The 27848-nt window shown below is 49.2% G+C and overlaps 1 protein-coding gene across 10 annotated transcripts in view; it reads right to left on the reverse strand.

Annotated features, from left to right (window-relative positions):
* Nucleotides 1-27848, reverse strand: part of LOC133354742 (guanine nucleotide exchange factor VAV2-like) — a 222670-nt gene that overhangs the window by 88144 nt on the left and 106678 nt on the right. For all 10 annotated transcript variants that reach the window (XM_061571820.1, XM_061571817.1, XM_061571816.1 and 7 more), the window contains exon 3: nt 21242-21300. In XM_061571820.1, the coding sequence (XP_061427804.1) occupies nt 21242-21300 (59 nt within the window). The remainder of the gene's footprint in view (nt 1-21241; nt 21301-27848) is intronic.

The raw sequence follows: 27848 nt of genomic DNA on the forward strand, positions 1-27848 counted from the left end.
CGACCGCATTAGATACACGTACACACACACACACACCCATAAATACATACAGACGGAGAGATATATAGACACATAAACATACACATAAATGCATGCACACATACACACACGCTGAGATCGTATGTGCTCGTGTGTATGCATACGATACGGACGCATACACATAAATAAGTACATACAGACAGGCATATATAGAGACGTAAAGATTAGCATCCGTGCATGCAAATACAATCATACAGACACACATACACACGGACACACACAAAGACAAAATCCCCCCCCCCTATAGTCTTAACAGACTTTTGGGGCAAGTGCTGTTAGCGAGCACCTTTAAGGCCAGCACACTGCACGAGGGCGTGGCCAATGCCCATTCCCTGCCGCTTTTGTCTCTCTCGTGCTCATGTTTGTACATCAGCACCGGGTACTCATTTTAGTCTGAGTCAGCTGAGGAGAGGCCCAGGACCGGTTCAGATAATCGTCACTGGTGTTGGCCGTGAGCGGGAATGGAACTCGGGTCGCCGACTTCGTAGCGCAGGATACTAACCACTGCAATGAATATCCACATGAGCACATGCAACTGAGACCTTGATGTAAGCACACGAAGCATGTGTGTAAAAACACGCACACACACACACATCTCCCATTTAGCAATATCTGTTGTGGTCTAATCCAGCGCTTAACAGAATGCAAATGCATGGGTGGCGGCTGCTCCTACAGAAATTAATATTCAGAATCGTCTGTTGGTTCGGGAAGAAGACACACTTGTCCGAATAAGTTCACGTGAGCATGGCCGAAACATAAGCCCGCTCCAGAACGATGTCGGCTGCGGTATGTACGTGCGTTGAACTTCTTTCGCACCATACGTAGCCAACCGTGCTAATCGGAGGTTCGGGGGAAGGACAACAAACTAAACACAAATAGCAGTTCTGTTCCCAAAGCGGGGCTAGACGCATTACACGAGGCGCGCCTTGATTATTCTGCATTGATATTCCATTCCCAAGTCATCTGCTGCCATGATATGTGCATTAGACAATAGCTGGGAGCAATAATTATGCACATCGCTGTCTCAGAGCTCAGGGAAACATATGTCACAGCGGCTCAACAATGCGTGAAGTATTTCAGTGTCCTACACAACTACTCTTCGCCGATTAAATTTTATATTTTGTACATATTCGTGTATTTTTTTATTCAGGGATTTTAAGTTCAACGCAAGGCATCCGCGGCAGTGGAGGTGTTACGGGTAATTGCATTGCGCGAGAGCTGGGGACGACTGGTCGATTAGAAAAATTAATCGACCTAAGCATTTTATTCGATTACTTTTTTTTTCCCCGTGGTCAATTTACATCGAGACCCTTTAAAAATGGTGGCCACAACCACATCTTGCCTCCCGAAGGCGGGATATCCCCGACAATCCACGTCCAACTGATGATGATGATGATGATGATTCTGACATCACCAAGCCTTGGCCATCACCTCCCGTCCAGCGGCATACATGTGAACAGAGGTGAGACTTTTTTTTTCCGACTACATTCGTGTTATCCCACTATTTTCAGTCATCAGACTTCTCACAGATAGCCGAGCTCTACCATACGCGTATAAATCTGGCAACCGGAGTTTCTTTTCCCAGCCATGGATACGGTGGTGTCGCGTGGATGGCCATGGGCTCTTCGCGCGAGGAATTCCACGGGGCTGTCTGCCTGTCAATTTCCACCCCTCTTCATGCCTGGGCCCCACCGGCCCATTGAGACCTGGTGCAGCTGCAGTGCCCGCAACACCAATTAGCTAGGTCAGTGCACTCATAACATGAGTGGCGAGTGATATCTAAACTAGTTCTTCAGCCCACAGCAACTGCTTTACCAAGGAAGGCCTTCATCCAGCAGTGTGCCGTCGAGCTGTCCGGCGTGATTATGACATGCACCCGTGTGCTGTCTGAGAATCTGTCCGACGCATTTTCAGTTCCTGAAGAAGGCCCCCCAGTACGTGGAGCGAAACGTCGGACAGGCACACGCTGAACGAAGCAGCGCCATGACCTGAATGCATTACGTGCGTGGGTGCAGTTGCCTCGTTTCACTAATGCACACACACGTCCGAGCGAAATAAAACATTGTCACTTTTTAAATCACGATGCCTGCACGTCAGGGCCTTGCAATAGCCACAACTGTGTGGGCTATATACAGCAGCCCAACTCTCCACGTGATTTTTTCCCGCTCAGTCTTTATAGATGGCTGTGTTTGTTTACGGTTGAGTGGATAATTACTCATGCTTCCTGAAAATCTTTTCCAATTGGTTTAAGGCAAATTCTCTGAACATGTGACGATTTTAATTGTGCACTACCTGTGGGAAATACTGGTGAAATAATCCAAGGAATAAAAAGGGTCAATCCAATATAATGTCAACATCGTCATCATCACCATTGGAACCTCATTTGCCAGTAGCAAAATATGATAATTGTTTTTTTATCCTTTTATCTGGCAACAAAACTGACACCTTTTTTACAAGGAGTCATGTTTGCATTGACCACAATACCTGCAGTCGGAATGCAAACAAAAACATAACTCTGATAATGTATGTGAGACTAGGCTCTAAGGAAAGCTGTCTCGGGTGTGGACCAATCAATTTCAAGGACAGTGCATACATTATCAGAATTATGTTTTTTGTTTGCATTCCGACTGCCAGGTATTGTGGTCTATGCAAACATGACTCCTTGTAAAAAAGGTGTCAGTTTTGTTGCCAGTTAAAAGGGTAAAAAACTAATTATCGTCATCATCTCTCACGATCCTGCGATGTACTAATTCACCGAGCCTTCCCACGAACAAATTTGTCCATGCCATCTCCTCACTGGACTGTGCGTCCTCACAGATGCATTCCAATCCAGAAAATGATCATCTGTTGTGAAATAATTATAATGAAACAACAGCATGAACTCTGTGGATGAAATATTGTCAGCCTATTCCTTACGTGCATTTATTTGAACAGAAAGCTTGAGTGATCTTCCAGGGGATGGTGTGGCCGGCAACACAACCAGCCACCTTCATCTCCCCAGTGACGATGTTTCCACACCGTGCCAGGTCGAACTCATTTCAAGGCGACCTATTGGAGGCTGAGGATGGATTCGGATAAACCTCGCCACCAACGTTAGCCGCGGCTGGGAATCGAACTCGGGTCTTTCATGTGCAGTCGCGGCAGCGCGATTACCGCAGGAGCCACCGTCCCCCAGACAGCAAAGCGCACGGAGCAACAGGCCAAGTAAAGACACACACGCGTGCGCACCAGCCAGACTATCAAGTGAGACGAATAAAACCCATAGAGAAGCAACAAAGGGATTATATATGCGTGCACCTGTTCCTGAAGCCTCCCAAAATAGTGGAAAACAAAACAGCAGGGTTCATACGCGAGTTCGGCGAGCGCCGTCTAATTGCCGGGACAGATCCTCATCCAAGGATCTGGCAGCCGCCCCCTGGTTGTGCCAGACCGTAAATATTTATGCGCACATGAGAAATGCCAGGAGACTTCCCTCCGCGACGATCATTAACCTTTTCCTTGGTCCGTACGCTCTCAGCTTCTCCGCCACGTTCCTTTCGTTCAGTGGCACGGCGCTTAGAGGCGGCGGCGCTGCAGAATTCCCAATGAGCAGGGTTCACGGCCAGTTCATAAATATCCACCCGGAGGGGCCGATAATTATTAACGTCCACACCTACTGAGGGGTCCGCCGAGTGAGCTCGGCCCGGCGAAGGAGCCATGCCCTCGTCGTAGCTTTAGGGACAAATTAAAGCGACGAGCCACTGCAGCATCCGCCACCTATCCCGTTGTGTAGAAAAGAGACTCGATCATTATATTAATAATGTTTCAATGTCGGCCATGTCAATCGACTGCTGAATGAAGACCTCCCATTCGGCATCAGCAGTAGTGGCGAGTTGTTTGACCGTGCATGGCCATGCTGGTCAGTGTGCATTAGGGGGTCAACTACCGGGTGAGCTATCACTCGACACAGACTTCAGCCACGGCTCATGGCGCAGTGAGTTAATCACTGCACCACCGCTCCACCGTGGATTTGTGTTATTTGAACGACTTATGGGTGCTCCATAAGCAGACAATTTACGGGTCACTGGGATTAACATCAGTCACGCTATATAACATTTAAATTTGCGAGAATAAATATAGTGTCAAGCTAGGCATGTCGTGGTTGAGGCTTACAGGGGCATCAATTTTTAAGCTCATGATACGTCATATCAAATCACGTTTGTAAGAACAAATGCATTTCAAATTAGCGCACATTGCATATAATGGGAGTACTTGACCTTGGCAGCTAATGGTGGCTGCCACATTTACCGCAATGTAAAAATATATATATTTCAACTCTAGAATCCCTCATTCAGGCTTATTCGATGCAATTCTGGAGGGTAAAACCTCCAATCAAACAGCCGTGGGGGCATTTCCACAAAAACAAAAAACTCCACAGCTATTACCGTCACGTAATTTCAATACTTTTAAATACATCGAGAACGATGGGTGACATGAACATTATTTTGATGGGCCTCCTTGTCGACCAGCCCGAGGGCACGTCGAAGCTTTGTCTGGAACGCGACGCCACGTGCGAGCGGACAGGCCCGCTCAAAGAGCGGGCAATGTTCCGGTACCTCCTTCGCACGCAGCGTGTCACACGAAGGTGCAGAGATTTCAGATTCCCTCCCACTGTCGGCCCGGAGTGATGGCACGCTCCGGAAATCTACGATCTGTGGCAAAGAGAGTTCTGCAACGGCTAGCCAATTCGCAAAGGGCGGCAAAGGGAAATTCCTGTGTAAATTTTTTATCCTGTTCCACTATTACGGCCGAGCCTCGTAAACTTCTGCCACAACGCAGTGGGCCGTCTGCGCAACGCGTGTCTCGTAGCGTTGCTCCTAAGCAATGTTGCTTTGGCGACTATTTTTGGCGCAACACATTCCTCAGAAGTCAGATGCTGCTTTTCCCCAGTCATTGGAAACGGGAGCCGAACTGTCCCAGATCATTCTTTACGGGGCCTGGTACAGGCCGTTTCTTTTCAGGCCCAGCCGCTCACCTCCACATTCCCACCCTCTCCCATCGCTCGCTCCTTTTCACTTCCCTTTGCAGCCAGAAGGATGATCATTCATTTATATATATATATACGCTCGAATTAGCTTATGCAATCCCAAGTATAAAATCGTAGAATTTTGAATTTTTCACCGCTTACTTATTTATTTTTCGCAAACACGCCCCTTAAGTTGATCTACAAGAGAGACGACAATGACCACCCACCTCTCTTCCACGGATACCCCAAGACATCGTGACTGGTGCCGAAGGTTAAAGGCTACAGCTCTCCGAGGAGAGTGAGCCATGCAGCCCGGTTAAAGTACATTCCATGGCCCGGGTGGTGCTGGCTTGGTCCTGTGAAGGTCGCTGTGGTAAAACTGGGCCAAGCCCAGTTGCCCGATGCACAAAGCAGGCAAGCTTGCTTTGCAGTGACGATAATGTCTCTGAGCTCAAATCAGAGTCAGAATATGTATTTATACTGGAGGAATCCGATGAGCGATTAAACTATTTAATACAGATGTCCAGTAGGGGCTGGTCAGAACGTTACAACAACAAACAATACAGGAACACAATAGGAGTGCAAAGTATAGGAAATGTAGAAAAGTAACTTAAAAATATACAAATAAATCTAAACTATGTTTATCTTACCAGATAAAGCCCACTGAGGTATTCACTTATTTTTCGGAAGCGACCTGGCCACACATGAGTATGAGACAGTGGTAATCTCACTTACGCACTGTGCTCTGAACCCGACGACCTACATTTGATTCGTGGCCACGGCTAACAATCAGTAGAGATTGATATCTGAACCAGCTCCGGGCCCCCTTGACCAACCACGCACCGACCCAGCACGCTGAACAAAAGTCCATGAATCTCCATGTGCGACGTGGCATCGGGAGGTCTCCATCTAAGAGCAGACTGACAAAGGGCTGTAAGTAGTTTAATCACCATTGGAGGCCCTGACACAGTGGTGGTTGAAATTCCAAATGAGTTAAGGTCGCAATAAATGTCCCTTCACTGTTGACTTTCCACAAACGCGTTGCTCATTTTATCAACCCGGATGAGATAATGCACCAAGCCATGCCCCAGTGGTGTTTCAATTGACAACCCTTATAATTACGAGTCAACTTGTTGGTCAATTGTCCAATGGAGAGGCTGGCCCCTGCCACAGGAATGTGGAATTTCTACCACTGGCTCGAGCCAAAAACAGAGGTGATAAGCGCGGTCCCACAACCATTAATGCATGGAGACACTTTCAACGCCGACCTGCTCCTTGCGATGATCATAAACCGCATTCGTAATTAGGAGCTGTTTTACGCTATTAAAGGTATCAGCACGCCCAATCTTGATTTCCTGCGAGACCGGGGAAACAATCCACGACTGGTTTGTTGGAATCATTATTGTTGTTTAAATTGCCACTGTAACGACGAATTGAAATTCACGCTGAGCGTGGTGGTGCACGTGCTTGAACCGGCGGCTCGAGAGGCAAGGGGGTTGGGCGATCACGTGCAAAACTACACATACTCCAGCTCACCGAAGCCACCAAAGGCTGCAAGGCACCCCAGGAAATGGCAGTACAGCAAGCGGGTATCTTGAGCCCAACCCTATGGAAATTAAGTTGATTTTTCCTCGCTTCCTCAAAATGAAAAATATTCCAATAGAGAGCCCTTAAAGAGTTGCCACTTTTGGTATTTAACGAAATAATTCGGCATCGTATATCCCGGGACCCGATAGCCTCGTCCTGCGGGATCTTTAACGTTCACTTTGAAACAAATCTTTACGGTTATTACACTTACAGTTGTAATTAGGGCGGCGATCGGATTTGAACCATGAACGTCTTGCAACAAGCGATAAACCCTTGGGAATTTATAGCTGCAGCTAAACAACTGAAACGCAGGTTCGTTCTAAAAGTCGAGGACCCGGAGAAAACTGAAAGCGACCGCCACATAGCGAGAGGATCACGCCAAGTACCAAATATACAACAGGCATCTTCAGGATCACTGAACTCAGACCGTTACAGGGAAGGGAGATAACATATCTTCTTGGTTCTTTCGGTAAAGTCACGTAGAAGGGAAGTAATAAAATAATAAAAATAAAACATAATAAAACAATTCTCACGACGTTTCGGCCACAACGCAAGCAGCCGTCCTCAGGTGAAAACCAGGTCCGTCGAGGCGACAGAGTCTGAATGAAACAGCACACGAGCTTGGAGCATATATATAAGCTGGGCGCATTGGCAAAGGAATTTGCATATCAAAAGGAATTTAGCATATTTATGGGAAATGCAGGAATGTGATTAGTACTGCATATGCATGTGCATTATGCAGGATTAACAGCATCAAAGGGAGCTGCAGTTACTGCTGCTGCAGCAGTTGCTTCTGCAGCTGCAGTTTCTGCTGCTGCTGCAGTTGCTGCTGCTGCACTTGCTGCTGCTGCACTTGCTGCTGCTGCACTTGCTGCTGCTGCTGCAGTTGCTGCCTTATCCATTTTAATATAACACTATGTATTATTCTACCCACCCTAATGTGTATCATACTGCTATATGTTTACTGTACAATTACGACACCATACATTACTTTGCACACTGCACCATGCCAGTGAGTGGAACGTGGTCTGAAAGTCACCGTAAACGTGAACACAATCAGTTAAGATCCGAAATGGTTTATTACGTCCTTCCAATGATTGCTAAGCCAGAATCCATCTTCTCGGTTGAAATTGTCTCTGTGTTTGTATATGTGGATCGCCTCATGAACGAATCTCTCATGATAGCCAGATGGCTTGCAGAGCACCTCTGTCTTGGAGAAGTCAATGTCATGTGAGCCCACTGAATTGTAACAGTGATCTGCCACGGCTGAGGTGTTTGTCCTACCGTGTTTCAGGTCTGCCTTATGTTCACGGATGCGGTCCGAGACATGTCGTTTGGTTTCTCCAATGTAACTGCTACCACAGAGGCAACTTAGTTTGTAGACGCCAGGGTACTGTATGTCTGGAACCACATATTTTACAGACGGGACCAGATCACGGATTTTATGTACTGTGTTGAATCGGACCTGGATCTTGTGTTTAATCAGGATTTTGGAGATCTTTTTTGTGACCCCAGCAATGTAGGGTAAGGTGATGGTCTTGAAAGGCTCCTCAACAGGATCCTTCTTGATGGTTGGAGTGATGGCTTTGCCATCACAAAGCCATCACACAATCCGCAAAGCCATCACTCCAACCATCAAGAAGGATCCTGTTGAGGAGCAGACCTGAAACACGGTAGGACAAACACCTCAGCCGTGGCAGATCACTGTTACAATTCAGTGGGCTCACATGACATTGACTTCTCCAAGACAGAGGTTCTCTGCAAGCCATCTGGCTATCATGAGAGATTCGTTCATGAGGCGATCCACATATACAAACACAGAGACAATTTCAACCGAGAAGATGGATTCTGGCTTAGCAATCATTGGAAGGACGTAATAAACCATTTCGGATCTTAACTGATTGTGTTCACGTTTACGGTGACTTTCAGACCACGTTCCACTCACTGGCATGGTGCAGTGTGCAAAGTAATGTATGGTGTCGTAATTGTACAGTAAACATATAGCAGTATGATACACATTAGGGTGGGTAGAATAATACATAGTGTTATATTAAAATGGATAAGGCAGCAACTGCAGCAGCAGCAGCAAGTGCAGCAGCAGCAAGTGCAGCAGCAGCAAGTGCAGCAGCAGCAACTGCAGCAGCAGCAGAAACTGCAGCTGCAGAAGCAACTGCTGCAGCAGCAGTAACTGCAGCTCCCTTTGATGCTGTTAATCCTGCATAATGCACATGCATATGCAGTACTAATCACATTCCTGCATTTCCCATAAATATGCTAAATTCCTTTTGATATGCAAATTCCTTTGCCAATGCGCCCAGCTTATATATATGCTCCAAGCTCGTGTGCTGTTTCATTCAGACTCTGTCGCCTCGACGGACCTGGTTTTCACCTGAGGACGGCTGCTTGCGTTGTGGCCGAAACGTCGTGAGAATTGTTTTATTATGTTTTATTTTTATTATTTTATTACTTCCCTTCTACGTGACTTTACCGAAAGAACCAAGAAGATGAATCCCTGCAGTCACGAAAGCTTTAAATGGAGATAACATATTTTCACCGCCACGGCGCTAAGGCGGTGTCACTGCACATACAATGCTCGCAGCACGGGAATGTGTTGAATGCACGCGCTATATGCAAGGTTATATGGCTTTCTTAGTGTTCATTGGGGTCGTGCCTCGGATGACCCCCGCAGTTTGAGAAATTTTCTCACCAAGGGTGCAGCCGCCGCCCCCGCCATATTTCAGGAAAACTGACCGCCGTCACTGTTTCTCGAGATATCCCGCAAAACAACAACCAACAACCTCAACGGCTGCCACTTAGGATAATGAGCATTCATGTACGTGCTACGGTCCAGTGAAAGTCGCGCACAAGCGACACCATTGGGGATTTCACACTCGGCGAACCTTGTCCACACCCAAGACCTTTACAGCCACTGCCACATGCAATCCGTTTCAAGTGAATAACGCGTCTCTCTCATGAAGAAGTTTCCTCGACTGGGCAACCCATGACCGCTGTTGGAAAAAAAAAAACACGTATGTCGTGTGGGCTGTGGTTTGTTTAAAAATACAAATACAGTCTTCAAATTCTCCAGGTACACGACAATTGCATGTTACTGGAACAATTCTCCTGCCAATTGTGCTTTTTTAGATTCAGATCTTTTTCGGAACTATTTTTTTCTCGTTAAAATTGTTTTTTTTTCTGGAAGGAGAAGTTTTTGCCTCAATAAGGCCATTTGAACCCCGTCTCCTGAGAGGTTTCTTCCCCAAGCCCTCCACGCGTGGGTACTAACCCCGTCTCCTGAGAGGTTTCTTCCCCAAGCCCTCCACGCGTGGGTACTAACCACGTCTCCTGAGAGGTTTCTTCCCCAAGCCTTCCACGCGTGGACACTAACCCCGTCTCCTGAGAGGTTTCTTCCCCAAGCCCTCCATGCGTGGGCACTAACCCCGTCTCCTGAGAGGTTTCTTCCCCAAGCCCTCCACGCGTGGGTACTAACCCCGTCTCCTGAGAGGTTTCTTCCCCAAGCCCTCCACGCGTGGGCACTAACCCCGTCTCCTGAGAGGTTTCTTCCCCAAGCCCTCCACGCGTGGGCACTAACCCCGTCTCCTGAGAGGTTTCTTCCCCAAGCCCTCCACGCGTGGGTACTAACCACGTCTCCTGAGAGGTTTCTTCCCCAAGCCCTCCACACGTGGGTACTAACCACGTCTCCTGAGAGGTTTCTTCCCCAAGCCCTCCACGCGTGGGCACTAACCCCGTCTCCTGAGAGGTGTCTTCCCCAAGCCCTCCACGCGTGGGTACTAACCACGTCTCCTGAGAGGTTTCTTCCCCAAGCCCTCCATGCGTGGGCACTAACCCCGTCTCCTGAGAGGTTTCTTCCCCAAGCCCTCCACGCGTGGGTACTAACCACGTCTCCTGAGAGGTTTCTTCCCCAAGCCCTCCACGCGTGGGCACTAACCCCGTCTCCTGAGAGGTTTCTTCCCCAAGCCCTCCACGCGTGGGTACTAACCACGTCTCCTGAGAGGTTTCTTCCCCAAGCCCTCCACGCGTGGGCACTAACCCCGTCTCCTGAGAGGTTTCTTCCCCAAGCCCTCCATGCATGGGCACTAACCACGTCTTCTGAGAGGTGTCTTCCCCAAGCCCTCCACGCGTGGGTACTAACCCCGTCTCCTGAGAGGTTTCTTCCCCAAGCCCTCCACGTGTGGGTACTAACCCCGTCTCCTGAGAGGTTTCTTCCCCAAGCCCTCCACGTGTGGGTACTAACCCCGTCTCCTGAGAGGTTTCTTCCCCAAGCCCTCCACGCGTGGGCACTAACCCCGTCTCCTGAGAGGTTTCTTCCCCAAGCCCTCCACGTGTGGGTACTAACCCCGTCTCCTGAGAGGTTTCTTCCCCAAGCCCTCCACGCGTGGGCACTAACCCCGTCTCCTGAGAGGTTTCTTCCCCAAGCCCTCCACGCGTGGGCACTAACCCCGTCTCGTGAGAGGTTTCTTCCCCAAGCCCTCCACGCGTGGGCACTAACCACGTCTCCTGAGAGGTTTCTTCCCCAAGCCCTCCACGCGTGGGTACTAACCCCGTCTCCTGAGAGGTTTCTTCCCCAAGCCCTCCACGCGTGGACACTAACCCTGTCTCCTGAGAGGTTTCTTCCCCAAGCCCTCCACGCGTGGGCACTAACCCCGTCTCCTGAGAGGTTTCTTCCCCAAGCCCTCTACGCGTGGGTACTAACCCCGTCTCCTGAGAGGTTTCTTCCCCAAGCCCTCCACGCGTGGGCACTAACCCCGTCTCCTGGTTAGTTTCTTCCCCAAGCCCTCCACGCGTGGGCACTAACCCCGTCTCCTGATTAGTTTCTTCCCCAAGCCCTCCACGCGTGGGCACTAACCCCGTCTGCTGAGAGGTTTCTTCCCCAAGCCCTCCACGCGTGGGCACTAACCCCGTCTCCTGGTTAGTTTCTTCCCCAAGCCCTCCACGCGTGGGCACTAACCCCGTCTCCTGAGAGGTTTCTTCCCCAAGCCCTCCACGCGTGGGCACTAACCCCGTCTCCTGATTAGTTTCTTCCCCAAGCCCTCCACGCGTGGGCACTAACCCCGTCTGCTGAGAGGTTTCTTCCCCAAGCCCTCCACGCGTGGGCACTAACCCCGTCTCCTGGTTAGTTTCTTCCCCAAGCCCTCCACGCGTGGGCACTAACCCCGTCTCCTGAGAGGTTTCTTCCCCAAGCCCTCCACGCGTGGGCACTAACCCCGTCTCCTGAGAGGTTTCTTCCCCAAGCCCTCCACGCGTGGGTACTAACTACGTCTTCTGAGAGGTTTCTTCCCCAAGCCCTCCACGCGTGGGTACTAACCACGTCTCCTGAGAGGTTTCTTCCCCAAGCCCTCCACGCGTGGGTACTAACTACGTCTCCTGAGAGGTTTCTTCCCCAAGCCCTCCATGCGTGGGTACTAACCACGTCTCCTGAGAGGTTTCTTCCCCAAGCCCTCCATGCGTGGGTACTAACCCCGTCTCCTGAGAGGTTTCTTCCCCAAGCCCTCCACGCGTGGGTACTAACCCCGTCTCCTGAGAGGTTTCTTCCCCAAGCCCTCCACGTGTGGGTACTAACCCCGTCTCCTGAGAGGTTTCATCCCCAAGCCCTCCACGTGTGGGTACTAACCCCGTCTCCTGAGAGGTTTCTTCCCCAAGCCCTCCACGCGTGGGTACTAACCACGTCTCCTGAGAGGTTTCTTCCCCAAGCCCTCCACGCGTGGGTACTAACCCCGTCTCCTGAGAGGTTTCTTCCCCAAGCCCTCCACGTGTGGGTACTAACCACGTCTCCTGAGAGGTTTCTTCCCCAAGCCCTCTACGCGTGGGCACTAACCCCGTCTCCTGAGAGGTTTCTTCCCCAAGCCCTCCACGCGTGGGTACTAACTACGTCTTCTGAGAGGTTTCTTCCCCAAGCCCTCCACGCGTGGGTACTAACCACGTCTCCTGAGAGGTTTCTTCCCCAAGCCCTCCACGCGTGGGCACTAACCCCGTCTCCTGAGAGGTTTCTTCCCCAAGCCCTCCATGCGTGGGTACTAACTACGTCTCCTGAGAGGTTTCTTCCCCAAGCCCTCCACGCGTGGGTACTAACTACGTCTTCTGAGAGGTTTCTTCCCCAAGCCCTCCACGCGTGGGTACTAACCACGTCTCCTGAGAGGTTTCTTCCCCAAGCCCTCCACGCGTGGGCACTAACCCCGTCTCCTGAGAGGTTTCTTCCCCAAGCCCTCCACGCGTGGGTACTAACTACGTCTTCTGAGAGGCTTCTTCCCCAAGCCCTCCACGCGTGGGTACTAACCACGTCTCCTGAGAGGTTTCTTCCCCAAGCCCTCCACGCGTGGGTACTAACTACGTCTCCTGAGAGGTTTCTTCCCCAAGCCCTCCACGCGTGGGTACTAACTACGTCTTCTGAGAGGTTTCTTCCCCAAGCCCTCCACGCGTGGGCACTAACCCCGTCTCCTGAGAGGTTTCTTCCCCAAGCCCTTCACGCGTGGGTACTAACCCCGTTTCCTGAGAGGTTTCTTCCCCAAGCCCTCCACGCGTGGGTACTAACCCCGTCTCCTGAGAGGTTTCTTCCCCAAGCCCTCCACGCGTGGGCACTAACCCCGTCTCCTGAGAGGTTTCTTCCCCAAGCCCTCCACGCGTGGGTACTAACCACGTCTCCTGAGAGGTTTCTTCCCCAAGCCCTCCACGCGTGGGTACTAACCACGTCTCCTGAGAGGTTTCTTCCCCAAGCCCTCCACGTGTGGGCACTAACCCCGTCTTCTGAGAGGTTTCTTCCCCAAGCCCTCCACGCGTGGGTACTAACCCCGTCTCCTGAGAGGTTTCTTCCCCAAGCCCTCCACGCGTGGGTACCAACCCCGTCTTCTGAGAGGTTTCTCCAGCGTGGAAGAGCAGGCCAAATACCCTCTGGAAGGGCTTCTCCAGAGCTTCCTCAAATGGAGAGGCCCTTCTGCCAACAGTGCCGTGAGCAGGCAATTGCAGGACTGCCACCTTTACTTTCCGCATGCGCAAAGAAAACCTACAAACGTCTCCGCCTAATCGCCACACTCAGCAGCTCCACGTTGGTAGAAAGCCGATAAACATTTTCGAAAATTCAACACGATTGGCAGCAACAACAACAGAAAACACACGCGCGGGCAATAATTATCAAAGATGCGTTATGCCCGGAGCTCCGAGCGCACAGCTCTATCATCGCATCGCACGCGGTGCCCAGCGCGCTCATATCTCACCACACGCGGCCTCCGCAATCAAACACGCGCCCTCACTCACTCGCTCGGAAGAAAAACAAAACAAACACGCAAACACGCAAACACGCGGCGCCGACGAGACGCGGACACGAGTTGGCGCGTGCATAATTCATAGGGTGGACGGACGGACGGGACCAGCAGGCCGCGTAGCGCTCTGTCTAATCCATCAAGCCAGGTGCCGGTTCAACTTGAATGACGCACACCCTGGCTGGCATGGGTGGGCAGCCCCCAGGGGAAGTTGCACTACCGGCCAACAGCGAATCGCCACAGACAGCAGCAACTGCTACAGCTGCTGCTGCTTCACTGACGCTGATATTTGCTCGTGACGTGCATGTGTCCACTTAAGCGTGTTATTGAACCAGCCAAGCCGCGATGAGCCGGAGATGCCTGCAACTTTGGAATGTTTGGCCATTGCCATCAATGAGCGATTCATGGGTTCAGCCGTGTAAAGATCTAGCCGAATTTGTGTCGGTAAGACCCTCCACCAGCTGACAAAGCCAAACAAATTACATTGTCACATTTACGCACCGATTTTTTTACTGTTTCAGCTCACCGGGTGAGTCCAAGAACAATCCTCAAAACCAAGCTTCGTGATTAAAGATATCCGACATTTCATTTGAAACTGCGTCAAACATCATCTGGACGAGGACCAGAAAATAATAAATCCAGGAAGTCAGAGTAACCGTGTCATTGTTGAGCGTTTGTAATGAATGAGGCTTCGTGTGGGAGCAACCGAACGAGTGGGGGCAAATAAACATGGGTTCCGTGAGTAGTCGCTCGCCCATATTGGGTGAATATCTGCTCCCCTAGCGCAATTATCCTATGGGTAATAGGCTCATAAGCAAATAACGATTCCTTTATTGCAAACGAATTAGGGGGGACAAATATACACGTATAAAAGTTTGTAAACATCATTACCAGGAATTTGTCCATCAACACTCTGGGCAACCTTGCGAATGAGATGCCTCGTCTCAACAACCTACCCAGGTGATTAAACATTTTAATAACTACAATTTAAAACATTCCCTAACATCGTTTCCTAGAGTGGAACGGATATTCCAGTGTAACACGTGTTCTCCGACAGAGGAGAGAACCCCCCCCCCACCACCATTGCATAAACAGAGCTCCGTACAGACGGAATCCACAGAATCCGTCGCTGTACTCGCATGTCTAGGAGGAAACCGGAGTTCCCGGAGAAACCCCCACAGAAGGGCGGGAATAGGGCTCAAATAACAAAGACAAAGATCCCCTATATAGCCTTAACAGACTGTTGGGGCAAGTGCTGTGAGCGAGCACCTATGAAGGCCGCACGCCACACGAGGGGGTGGGTGGCCAGCACCACGCCCCGACCGCCTTTGTCACCCAAGTGGCGATGTTTACACACCGCACCACGTACTTATTTGAGGCTGAGTCGACCTAGAAGAAGCCTAGGACCGGTTCAGATAATCGTCACTGGTGTTGGTGGCTGTGAGCAGAAATCAAATAACACAAACACACACGTGCGCAACTTACTTGATATCCTGCCACTCAGCCTAAACAGGTCCAGTCCTATGTGCATGGCAGTTGGTCACATTTGCCCAAAGTTGTATTGATGGTGACTTAAGGCAAAACAAAACGACAGAATGCACTTCGTCAAGAACTGCTGTTGGGTTTATTCTTTTCTTTCTTGCACAATGGACAGAGGCTGCGGCGCTTCTTGCAGGTCGCGGTGTCTCGTTTGAAGCTTAAACAGCCCGGGGGAGTCTCACAGCGTGCGGTAGTCTCTGCACGGTCCGCCGTACTTGGCCCCAAGTGGCCGGATTACGGGCGTGCAGCACCCAGGCCTGTTGGTGACGGGCCCGGCCCCAGACGCCCACGCGCCGTAGTCGAGAGCGTAAAATGGTCACTGAATTGGCGTCTGCCAACTCCAAAAACGGCCTGCTGATCAGCACCACCGCTGGCGTGCCACGGTTGAGTGCTAACCGCTTCATATCAAGCTGTTTGTATTTAAAACGCGCGCCTCGACGCTATTGTACGCGTGTCTTCAGAGTGAAAGCGACATGATTGCAGGCTGCCATGCCACGTTATTTTGACAATGGACATAGAGAGTATGACACCAGGCTAGTTAAAAGAAACACAACGCCCATTGTGCCCGTCTGCATAAAATATTGTGCTGACAATCCACGCAACAGGGCGTGGATGTGAACAAACTTCACAGGCTGGTTTAATCGCGTGCGGTTGCTCGGATTTGAACCCAGAATCTCGATGTGCCAGCTCAGCGCTTTGAACCGTAAGCCACCCGGCCACCTCAGGACATTTTTGCTCTCCTCCCCAATTTTATTTCCACTGCACTATGGCCGTTGGAAATAATCCATCCGGAAATATCGCATAGCGCCGCAATCCCATGTAACAGGGAACAGCTGCGCAAATGATTTCCAAGAACTTCTTCTAATAACCCTTCAAGTGGCCTTTTTGTCGTTTTATACACAACATGGGGTCACACTTTGCACCGCATTCTGCTATGAGATTGGTGGGGTTTTTTGCATGACAGACAAACGGATATATCTTCATATTTTCCAAGCAGATATTAAGTACAGAACCAAATTTAATATATTTGAGGGTTTTTATAAGGTAACAATTAGACAGACTGGAATTAGAACCCGCATGGATCATGGATGGGCCGTCCAATTCCAACCCAGGGTGTCTCAGCGGTGCCATCTCGGGTTTTCACGTTTACCATTGATAATTCAAATCATAAAACTCGACGGTGCTAAGATTTCCTCTTGCTCTGAGCACGCTCAACAAAAGTCAGCGTGATCTCCTGCTCGAATGAGCATTGAGGCGGTGCTCATCTCCTGTTTGCGAGTTGCCTCCCTTGCACGCGTGGGGCTTCCTCCGGTTTCTCCAGTGTCCTCTGGCACGTATAATAAACACGCATCTATTCATTTGGCTGAAGAATCATAATGTATGCGCCTTTGTATTTGCGGATCGCGCAGCGTTTGCGAGATGCACTTGCATAAATTACGTTCTGTAAAAACTAAATATCCTGAGCCAGTGGTGGAAAATCCCAATTCATATTACCGGGGTGAATCTATCTCGAGGACAACCACTGTTGAATTCGCCACAACGTGGTAAACATTTTATTCACCCCAGAGGGAGGGATGGGCTGAGTAAACCCTGAAACCAAGATTCGAACTCGCAACCTTCCAATGGCGAGCCGCTCGCTCTACCACTGAGCCGCCCGGCCTTATCATTGACGGCCTTATCAGTGGCCACCACGGTCGCGAGATGTTAACTAGCTCGCCCGGTATCCAAAAGGTCCACCCCGACACCCGTATATTCGGAGTTTTTGTCAAGCGGCTGCAGGATGAAGGCTGTCCCACACCGTGTTGGTCACGGGCATTGTTTGGCCAAATTTCACCACGCTAGTCGATGTCGGTTGGTGTAGAGGACTTGCCACTGATGCTAGCTGTGGCTCGGATCTGGGGCGCTGTGGTGGCGAGATCTTAACTACCTCGCCTGGTATACAGGAGGTCGTGGGTTCGATCCTGACCCTGTTGCCTGTATATTTGGAGTTGCATGTCTTTCTCCCCGTGGCTACGCAAATTTTTCTCCGGGTCCTCCGGTTTTTGTCTCCACATTAAGAATCAACATGCGTTTAGAGTATCTGGCTGATATAAATTTCCACGTGATAAGCCACTTCGTTGAGCTATCATTTGTGGCCAGGTTGCTTATGAGAAAGAGCTACATAACTCAGTGGGCCTTACCTGGTAAAATAGAAATAGTTTAGTGACTGCCGACCGTGTAGGACCTTCTTGCACTTATGGGCAGAGAACAAATCAAAAACAAAACACAATCAGCGCCGTTACAGCGCATCCACTTCCACACAACACCCTCTTGTACTCGGCTAATACACAGCAGAGAACTGTGGAAATGTGATCAGACCGTTTAAATTTTCAAACGCCCTAGGGCGAGCGGGTCTGAACGATTTACTTTGTTCCACCTTAACTCCACCATCTTTGTGGGGGGGGGGGGGGGGTATGGAATGCTGTAAGGTAAAAGTGAGGCTAAACTGGGCCATCACCTTAACTTACAGCTACAATATTAACGGGAAACGCCCAAGCACAGGATTATTTTTTTAATTAATTTTTTCTTGCTTTTAACCATTTGAGAGACGGATGGGATAACATTTGTGTTGCTCAGGAGGCCTTGGGTGGGATGGCAATGTCAGAAATAATAATGCCAAGGATTATTTACGCAGGAAGGAAAGGTCTCGCTATGTCTCGAGACTATTTTTTCAGGACGGCCTTGAATTGATTACTTGGCCAATTACGCTTAAATAATTATTACTATTACTTTTATATTAATTACCGGGTAAGACACGCTGAGTTAAAAAGCTCTTTTTCAGAAGCGACCTGGCTATCACAAATGATAGCTCAAAAAAGTGGAAGTGGCTTATCATGTGGAAATTTATAGCAGCAAAATACTCTAAACATATGTTTTTGTTTCTAAATGTGTAGGGAAAAACCGGGAGAACGTGATAACTCCAAATATACAACAGGCATCAAGGTCGGAATCGAACCCGCGACTTTCTGTATACCAGGCGCGGGAGTTAACATCTCGCCACTATGGTTATTATCTGAAGGAACCAGGAATGAAGCCGACAGTCCAACTGCAAATAGGGTTAGTTCCAGGCAGTTTGACCAAATGCCCGTCCAGAACCGCCTCACAACAACAATGGCGCTCGACCCCGAGCCTACTCCCTCCCACGTGACAACAGCAACGCTGGTGGCTGGCACCAGCACGACCACAACGCCGCACTGAAGCCTTTTCTCGGGCGCAACTCGCTCCGCTGGTGGAGGGGGGGCGGGCAAAAGATTAGGCCGCAGATAGAACGCGAGCGTCGGGAAGTCAAAACCTATATTGGCCAATTCGTTTGCGCGATTCGGTGAGGCGTACTTTATAATTGGACGCTGTTTTCACAAAGCCGCATGCACCCGTTAGATTAATTGACCTCCCACCGGCGCATTTGAGGCGAAACAACAACAACAACAACAAAATGTTGGTCTCCCCACGTGCACACGTTTGTGAAGTCTGACCCGCGGTCTCCGAGACTGAGCGAACAACTCGAGTCCTGAGGCTGCACACCTGAGCCAACAGTAACAGAGACGCAAGCTCTTGGGATCCAAGAGTCTGCACATATTTTACTGTGCAAACACACACAGTCGCCGTTCAGAATTGCAAACGTGTGCACCAGTTGGCCCTGCTTGTAAAAAAAAAAGCTTTTGGCTGCAGTCCCAAGTCTGGTCGTCTGTGGAAAATGAGCTTCATAGCTCATCGGATTCCTCCAGTGTAAATAAATTATTTGATTCTGAAGTCAGTGGTGAAAAATCTCACACTCCTACAGCAAGGACCAGTCTCTCCCACAAGACAGCCGCCATTGCCTATCCTGCAAAATGTTTCTCATTTCACCAACCCCAGAGGGTTGACCAGCAGAGTTCGCCCTTTATGAGGATTACAGCTCACATCGTTACAAGTATTAGCCGAGCTCTCTATCCACAGCACCACATGGCCGGATTTGCATAGATAATAGGCACAGCCCTTGTCAAGCTGCTGCAGGATGAAGGCCTCCCCCACACCATGTTGATCATGGGCATTGTTCCCCCATATTTCACAACGGCTCGTCGATGTGGGTTGGTGAAGAGGACTTGCCACGGATGTCAGCTGTGGCTGGGATCTGGGGTGCCACGATGCTGAGATGACCACTATCTCGCCTGGTATACAGAACGTCATGGGTTCAATCCCAGCCCTGACGCCTATATATTTGGAGTTTGCGTGGTCTTCCCATGGTCGCATGGATTTTTCTCCGGGTCCTCCGTTTTTTTCCCTCCACATTTAGAATCTACACGCGTTTCGAGTATTTGGCTGCTCTAAGTTTCCACATGATAAGCCACTTCCGCTTCGTTGAGCTATCGTTCGTGGCCAGGTTACTTCTGAAAAAGAGTTAGGTAGTTCAGTGGGCCTTACCTGGTAAAATAACACATTTTAGTTTTAAATCGTTTTAGTTTAACTGAGGCGTCTGGGTTCGCAAAGCACTGTGCTATGAGCCCAGCGGTGGGTGACCACTGCACCATCGCTCCGCCTCGGATTTGGATTTGCATGTATCGGTGATTATAATTAATTCTGGGTGCTGAACAAGCAGTAAAATAAAGCCCCATACTTCCTTTTCCTGGCCAACTTCAGATTGCCGGTTTATTTGTTTTGCTATCAGCCCAACTTGGCTTCCCGGACCTACCTGACCTGCCCATGCCGGACATTTGTGGAAGCTTCATAGCTCATCGGATTCCTCGAGTCTAAATAAAGATTCTGATTCTTGAATACGAGCAAGTTCGAGCCAGTAAGGTGTGTCTCTTCACCGTCGGCGAAGGTGGCCGAGTTTAAACAAAAAACAAAACCAGTCAAACAAAACCAGTCAAGTAAAAAAAAGTTCAAGGACCACATTTCATAGTTCCAAAGAACCGTGAAGAAATGACCACAAGTGGTAAATGGATGTGACAGCACAGGTCTGCAGTCCTATGCTTGATTCAGCTTTTTCTTTTGCTTTACCCCCCATTGCGATCCTGATTGTGCCATCGGTGTCCATCAGTCCCAGTATCCGTCCAGGTCACTCGCAGAGCAGTGTTACAGAATGGCCCACGGAAGCGGACATCGCAGGGCTACCTTCGAGATCCATTAAAACAACGACTGTTCCACACAGCAGGAGGCAGGATTATCCCGCCTGCTCTGCCACCAAGAGAAATGTTCATCGCATGGCACCAAAACTGATATTTTAATTATCAGAGCAGCAATCCAGCCAAATTATGCGCAAATGCAATTTAATGTTATTGTTTTGTGGAACTATCGGTGATGGTCATCTACAATTGCTGATATGACAAGCTGCTAATCGGTACGTATGTATGTATGTTTATTTCTATCTATGTATCTTTCTCTGGAGAACTTACCCTAGACCACTTCACCATTGTCATTTAAGGCCTATGATACACATGTACGTCAAGTTAACGAGCTCAAAATTATATACATAATGTGTGAGTGTGTACGGAAGAAACCGAAGAACCTGGAGGAAACCCATGCAGATAACACAAACTCCACAGAGGAAGGCACCCGAGTTGGGAATCGAACTCGGGCGGTTCTTGCCGTAAGGCACGAGCGTCACCACTGCTCCACCTGGGCTGCCCACGTGCACCGCGACACCTCGTGTATGTTCGTTCTTAAGGCGTGTGAACGTCTGAAAAATCTGAAGCTTTTTCCTAACACAAATTGGCAGTTTACGCACTGATCGCCAGAGGAGCGGGCCCTTGTGTGACAGTGCAAGTGGGGATCTCACCGAATGTTCTTGCTCTGGCAGGTGGGATGTTGGGACAGCCTGGATAGCGCACTGATGACCTGCAACACAGGCAAAGAGGGGTAGGGGGGGGCAGGTTTAACGCAATCACTTCCCACTGCTCGCAGCGACGCACACTATAGCATTCAACATTGGTACAGAATCAGAAACTTTATTTATACTGGAGTAATCCGATGAGCTGTCAAGCTCTTTTTCACAGTTGTCCACCACCACCACCATCGTCATCGTACATCGTCACAGTTAAAACCTACTGGACAGTGAATTCATATCACGATGTCAACTTGTAACATGCCGTACATTGCTCACTCTCGAAGAGAGAGAGAATCAGAGGCATGATGACCCACAGAGAAGCAGGGAAGGCATCCAACCACGCAGTGATCCAGTGCCATCAATTGCCACAGCTCCGCACTCTATATATTAAGATGTTTTCAGCCAATTAATGAACGCTTACATAGCGGAGCACCCGGAGAAACCCCACAGGTGCAAGGGGGCAACACTAACCCATAGACGGAACAGGCTGAAGTCGACATTTGGCTGTCCCACCTTCTCCGGGAAAGTGCCGGCATTGGCACCATGATGCGCATCGGAAGCAGTTTCACAACATTTATGCGACCCACCAACCCTTGCCTCCACCGCACTGGATTACAGGCGAGCATTGTCACTGGCGCCCGGCAGTGCCCCTTACCCGAGCCACCGGGACCACGATACCTGTTATCTACGCCATCAAGTCGAAACATGGAAACTATTTAACGGCATCTTCTTGGTTCTTTCGGTAAAGTCACGTAGAATGGAAACAATAAAAATAATAAAATAAAACATAATAAAATAATTCTCACGACGTTTCGGCCACAACGCAAGCAGCCGTCATCAGGTGAAGACCAGGTCTGTCGGGGAGACAGCGTCTGAATGAAACAGCACCATGCTTGGAGCGTATATGCACCGGGCACCTGCTGGAAGCATGGTGCTGTTTCATTCAGACGCTGTCTCCACAACAGACCTGGTCTTCACCTGATGACGGCTGCTTGCATTGTGGCCGAAACGTCGTGAGAATTATTTTATTACGTTTTATTTTATTATTTTTATTGTTTACATTCTACGTGACTTTACCGAAAGAACCAAGAAGATGAATCCCTGCAGTCACGAAAGCTTTAAATCGTTATTTAACGGCAGTTAAATTATTCCCCTTTATCTGTGATTTTTTTGCAGGTAAATAGGAGTTCACCTGGAAGTGGTGCTAAATTCTTCCTATTATCCCTATCTGGGTGAACAATTACTTCTGTTGTTTTCCTTGTTGGTTTAACCGTGTTTATGAACCACATGCCATTGCAGGTAGCATGCAGTGAAACAAAAAAGGGGAACTCGCAGACGAGAGAATGCGCGTACGCGGGTCAACTGCGCCATCAAACCGTGAAGAGAAGTGAGTGCACATGGGCAGGGCAGGGATGACGGCCGATGGTCAAAAAATAGTGGCAGTGGCAGTGGCAGCCAAGGAAATGAAACGTGTCTGTGGGAAACGTCCACGGAGGAGATTGAGGGATAAAAAATAATCCAGCAGGTGGTCTGTGCATTACAACATCGGAAGCGTCATGAAAGACAACAGTGGATTGATTGAGGAAGACCTCCATTCAGCGGTGAACGGACCATGGCTGACGATGATTATAGTGTCGAGTATAATGAGCACATAACAAACACAAATAAAAACATTCATCACACTGAAGATGCGGGCAACTCGTTCTGTTTCCACGCCAACAGCCGGCTGTTACCTTGTATTTTATCTCGGTCTAATCTGTGGTAATTGCCGCCCAACATTAGTGGCAGGTTGCAATGCGGTGGGGGGGGGGGGGTTAGGCTCACTGTTTGCGTGTGAACCAGCAGAAGCTCCGGGACGAGGGCAATCCCGCAAAACGGTGCTCAACAGCATCCGGAGTTGTGGCCTTCGCTGCATCAGCACGGCTCTTTTTCAGAAGCGGACCTGGCCACGTAATGATAGCCCAATGAAGTGGCTTATCGCGTGCAAATTTAAAGCAGCCAAATAATCTCGACGCACGTTGTTTCGAAATGCGGAGGGAAAAACCGGAGGACCCGGAGAAAAATCCACGCGACCACGGGGAAAGAGATATCCAAACTGTAAATATACAGCAGCAGGCGTCAGGGTCGGGATCGAACCCACGACCCCTGTACACCAGGCGAGGTAGTTAACATCTCCTAGCCACTGCTGCGCCCGAGAGCAGTGCTGATGCCACTGTGTGCATGACTGCCCAACACAGCCACTTTGGTCTACTTCAGCAAAAACTAAAATCTGAAAGGTTTATTATTATTTTTGTTCATTACATTTTTTTTTTACTCACAGATGTCCATCAAAACGTATCGCTGCATTTATGCCATTGTTTGCATTAAAACGCCCTTTGGTGAAAACGTAACGTTTCCTGAACAGATAAATTGTTAAACACCGCATAAGCGGCAGCAGCAAATATAAGCAGAGGTCTATATCAGTCTCTCCCAATATAAATAAATACATAGTTTTAAAACAACATAGTGTTCTCCCAAACAAATACGTGTTTAAGCCAGCAGTCTATTTTTTTTTGTCTCCAATTCATCAAATATTATCAAGCAGCAAATGTATAAGCGCACTAACAGGGCCAGTATCGACCTTCTGTTTCTCATCAGCAGAGGCAGGCTTGTTAAACAAAATGCTCCTGTGGCACCGGTCGATATCGGGCAAGCACACTCTGTATAAAATACGGGACCGCGTTGACAAACCCAAAGCAAGGAGTGGAATATAACTGAAATAATTAAAGGATGAAAAAAATATATACAGAGATAAAACAATAAATAATTAAGGGGCCCACTGCTCAGGCAATTCGTTACGTAAAACTAACCGAGAGTCATAAATAAATAGCGGTCGTGGAAGTGACAATCTACATTCATATTCCTCTGCGAGCCATTGCAGACGGGGAAGCTACTCGGCAAAATTGGAAACGTTTCATGACCCAGCACGCCAAGTGGCTCACCCACCTCCTGGCCTCTCCGTATTCCCTCCCCCAAAGTGCCCAATGATTCGGAGGCAAGCCACCCGTGGGAGCTCCTTGAGGTGCTGCACAAGAAATATTAAATCACAGGAAATGCCGAGCTCAGGAGGCAGGGCACGAACGCCCGAATGCAGTCAAGATAAGAGGTGGGAGGAGTGAAAAATTCCGCCCCCCCCCCCTGGCCCCCCCCTAACTGTCCCCACCCGCTGCTCGTGCCAGCCGTGCCATGGTGCACGCGTGCGCAATATTAAATGTCGGGTTGTGTGCGTGCGGTGGGGAGCGGTAGTTACAGGGCACTTGGGCTACAAACCCGGCGACCCGAGTTCGATTCCTCGCCACGGCTAACATCGGTGGCAATTACCTGAATCGTTCCTGCACCTCTCCCCGAGGTCGACTCAGCCGAAAATTATATCGGTAGGAGTACTGCGCCTCCCCTAGGATTGCTCAGTCTTAAATGAGTACCTGCTGCGATATGAAAATACCGACGCTGGGGAGACAGAGGCGACCGAGTGTGGTTCTGACCACAGCGGCCGTTTGAGTGCCTTGCCGGCCTTTGTAGGTTGCTCACTTGCACTGACGCTCTAGCACCGTGTGTTGGGTGCTAACCATTCTGCCTCCACTCCCCCACAATTTATATTCGCTGAATGCTTGCGAGCAGCCCTGCCCCAACAGCATGTGCAGTGTAGGTTATATTGTGGATCACTGTCTCTGTGCACGCACTAATGATTGAGAACCGACCCAGTGTTTCAGGAGTATTGTAACGTAATCCCATATTTGGTGTTTTCAAAAATTGTGTCATCTTATTAGCTTAAAAATGTATGTAGTTAAACATTTGATCACGTAGGCTTTCGCGACCAATATTATACATAACATCGTACTGAAATTGTCAATGTTGTGGGTTTACTCTCCAACACACCGGTGTGCTGAACTCGCAACGAATTGGCATGTTCTGTTTACGTGACAAACCTTACTACGTGGCTGTGTCGGGTGGTGGCGGGTTTAACGACACATTTATATTGACGTGATCTGAGCCAAAAGAAAACCTCTATTATGGGTTTGCGAGTGATAGAGATACATTGAAAGAGATACATTGGCCGCAACTGTCTTCTCATTAACCTCAAGCTGCTGGCTCCATCCTTCCTCCAGTTCACTCGTTCTTAACGTTGACTGCAGCTTTGCACCCCTTTGGTTCTCAATCGTAAAAAAAAATAAAGTATAATGTTAATAAACACGTAGGGTTTCATGAAACAAAGTTGTTACTTACGTGCCCGTGCTTAATTTGTCTTTGTTGATTTACTTTCTCAAAAAACCTGGCCATGTCTGGAGCCCCCAGTGGGTGCGTGCACCCCAGGAGAAGAAGAACCACTGCTCCAGGGATTGATATTCACCCCTGTAGAGATTCAATGAATTGTCTCGTTTAAGAAACGATTCCTTGTTTATCACAACAACAAAACTTGACTCGTTCATCACTAACACCGTCAGTGGCCTTAACAGGATACAAATATAGAATCGGTGACGTTTCAGGCAATGCCCCTCCCTTCTTCATAGCACATAGATGGTGCTCTAATGATTGCCATTCATGAGCTATGAAGAAGGGCTATTTTGCCAAGCACGTCACCTATTACACATACGTTTCCCTTTAGGGCCACGGTGTTATTGGACACAATGCGTTGGGCCGTCGTTGTTAACTGTGCCTGTGCACCGCTGCCAGGGCAGCAGCAGCAGCATCAGCAAATACTTTCTTTACTCTTGAACTCTGCGCTGATTAGTCGTGCCTCCAGCAGTTGCAGCAGTGGCATGAATTCGTGACATACGGGACAAAAAACGCAGATTTAAAATTACGTAATTTCTTAAGTGCACAACGCAGTGCACGTATCGTGAAATAAAACTAAAATCAATATTACCTGACGGATCAATGCATTATCCTTCCACCATTAATAATTTCCCCTTTAAACTGATGATGAAAACACGTTAAATTAGATTTTTTCATTTTTACATCTAAAACCCATCATAAAGAGTAATCAGCTGCTACATGTAAGTCGAGGTAATACGATTACACGCCGAAACCGAGTAATCATATGGATTTGCGTAACCCAATCACAGCTGCACGGAGCTCCTAATACATTACACATCAACTCCCGTTTGCTTTACTGCACACGTGCGGTACAATCAACACCTCAATTATCTGGGGTAATTGCAGGGGAGCGGTGGCTCGGATAAAACAAAAACACGGATCATGCCAAACACAGGCAGATTAGGCTATGAATCGTGTTTACTGCGTACCGACGTGGAATCAAGCGGGCGGGGGGGGGGGGTCTATTGCTTCTAAGAGTCATCGGTTTCATGAGAGGTTGTTTTTCTTTAGGGGGGGGGGGGTAGATCGCGTGATTATAACACATTCATGCGGAGGGAGCTGGTAGCAACGTTGGGTTGCTCGGGCAATGGCCAGGGTCAACGGCGGCGTGGTGTATTCCGCAAATATGTCCGACTGAGGGCGGGCACAAGCCGGCGTGAGTAGGTTAAACGTTGAGTTTTATAAGCGCACCACGGGGTGACCAGCCCCTCCCAACCCAGCCCCGCCCCTCCCAGCCCCACCCTCCCCACCCAGCCCCTCCCTGCACGACGGACACAATAATCCCCTGTGGGCTGGTGTAACCAGGAGGTTCCAACCAGTATAAACGTGCCGTTAAACCCGCCACCACCAGACACAGCCAAGTAGCAAGGTTTGTCACGTAAATGAAACATTTAAAATGAGTGTTTAGCGTGACAACCCCTTACTCATTGGCCGCGTCGGGTGGCGGCGGCGTCTAGCGACGGCATTTACATTTTACGCGATCTAACCCAACCCAAAAAAAAAACGTCTATTGTGGAATAGCCCAACGATTACTCCGACGACGTGTTAGTTGAAGCGATCTGGTTTTGCCTGCCGACGCACGCTGTGGCCTCGTGGGCACCGGAGCGGTCGACGTGCCCCCTGGGCGCGTCGAGAGGAGCGGCTGACGACGAAAGCGGCATGGCGCGCGCCTTCAATGTTTGACCGCAATTTTGGCGCGCCACGTTGGCGATGCCGGGTCACGACCGTCATCTTCCGTGTTCAGTTTGTTTTTGCGTTCAGTTCGTTGTCCTTCCCCCCGCGGCCGCACCTCGGAATGAGCGCGGTCGGCTATGTACGGTGCGAAAGAAGTTCAACACACAGTGCCAAATTATCCTAGCAGCAAAAGTAAATACATTTGTAGCTACGGGCCCCGCACTTTGAAGGGCCCCGCGCTAAATGCTTTCAAGCTATAAATTTCGGTTCAGTGATTCTGCACTTGCTCTATTACTATAATACTATACTGCCTTCAACTTTTATGCACGAATGGGTGTTTAAGGTTAGCAATTTGTCGTTATATCTGGCTATATAGCAAATAAAAAAATACAATTACTTTACTATGCAAGTTCAAAATCTGTGTTTTAATATTTACGCGTTTTTTTTATTTAGGGCCCCTTCACAACATATGCTACAGGCCCCGCACTAGCTTCATCCGGCGCTGTCAACACACGTACACATATAGCCAGAA

This window comes from Lethenteron reissneri, chromosome 48, assembly GCF_015708825.2.
Source record: "Lethenteron reissneri isolate LAM-NWPU_2019-01 chromosome 48, ASM1570882v1, whole genome shotgun sequence".
Classification (NCBI taxonomy): domain Eukaryota; kingdom Metazoa; phylum Chordata; class Hyperoartia; order Petromyzontiformes; family Petromyzontidae; genus Lethenteron; species Lethenteron reissneri.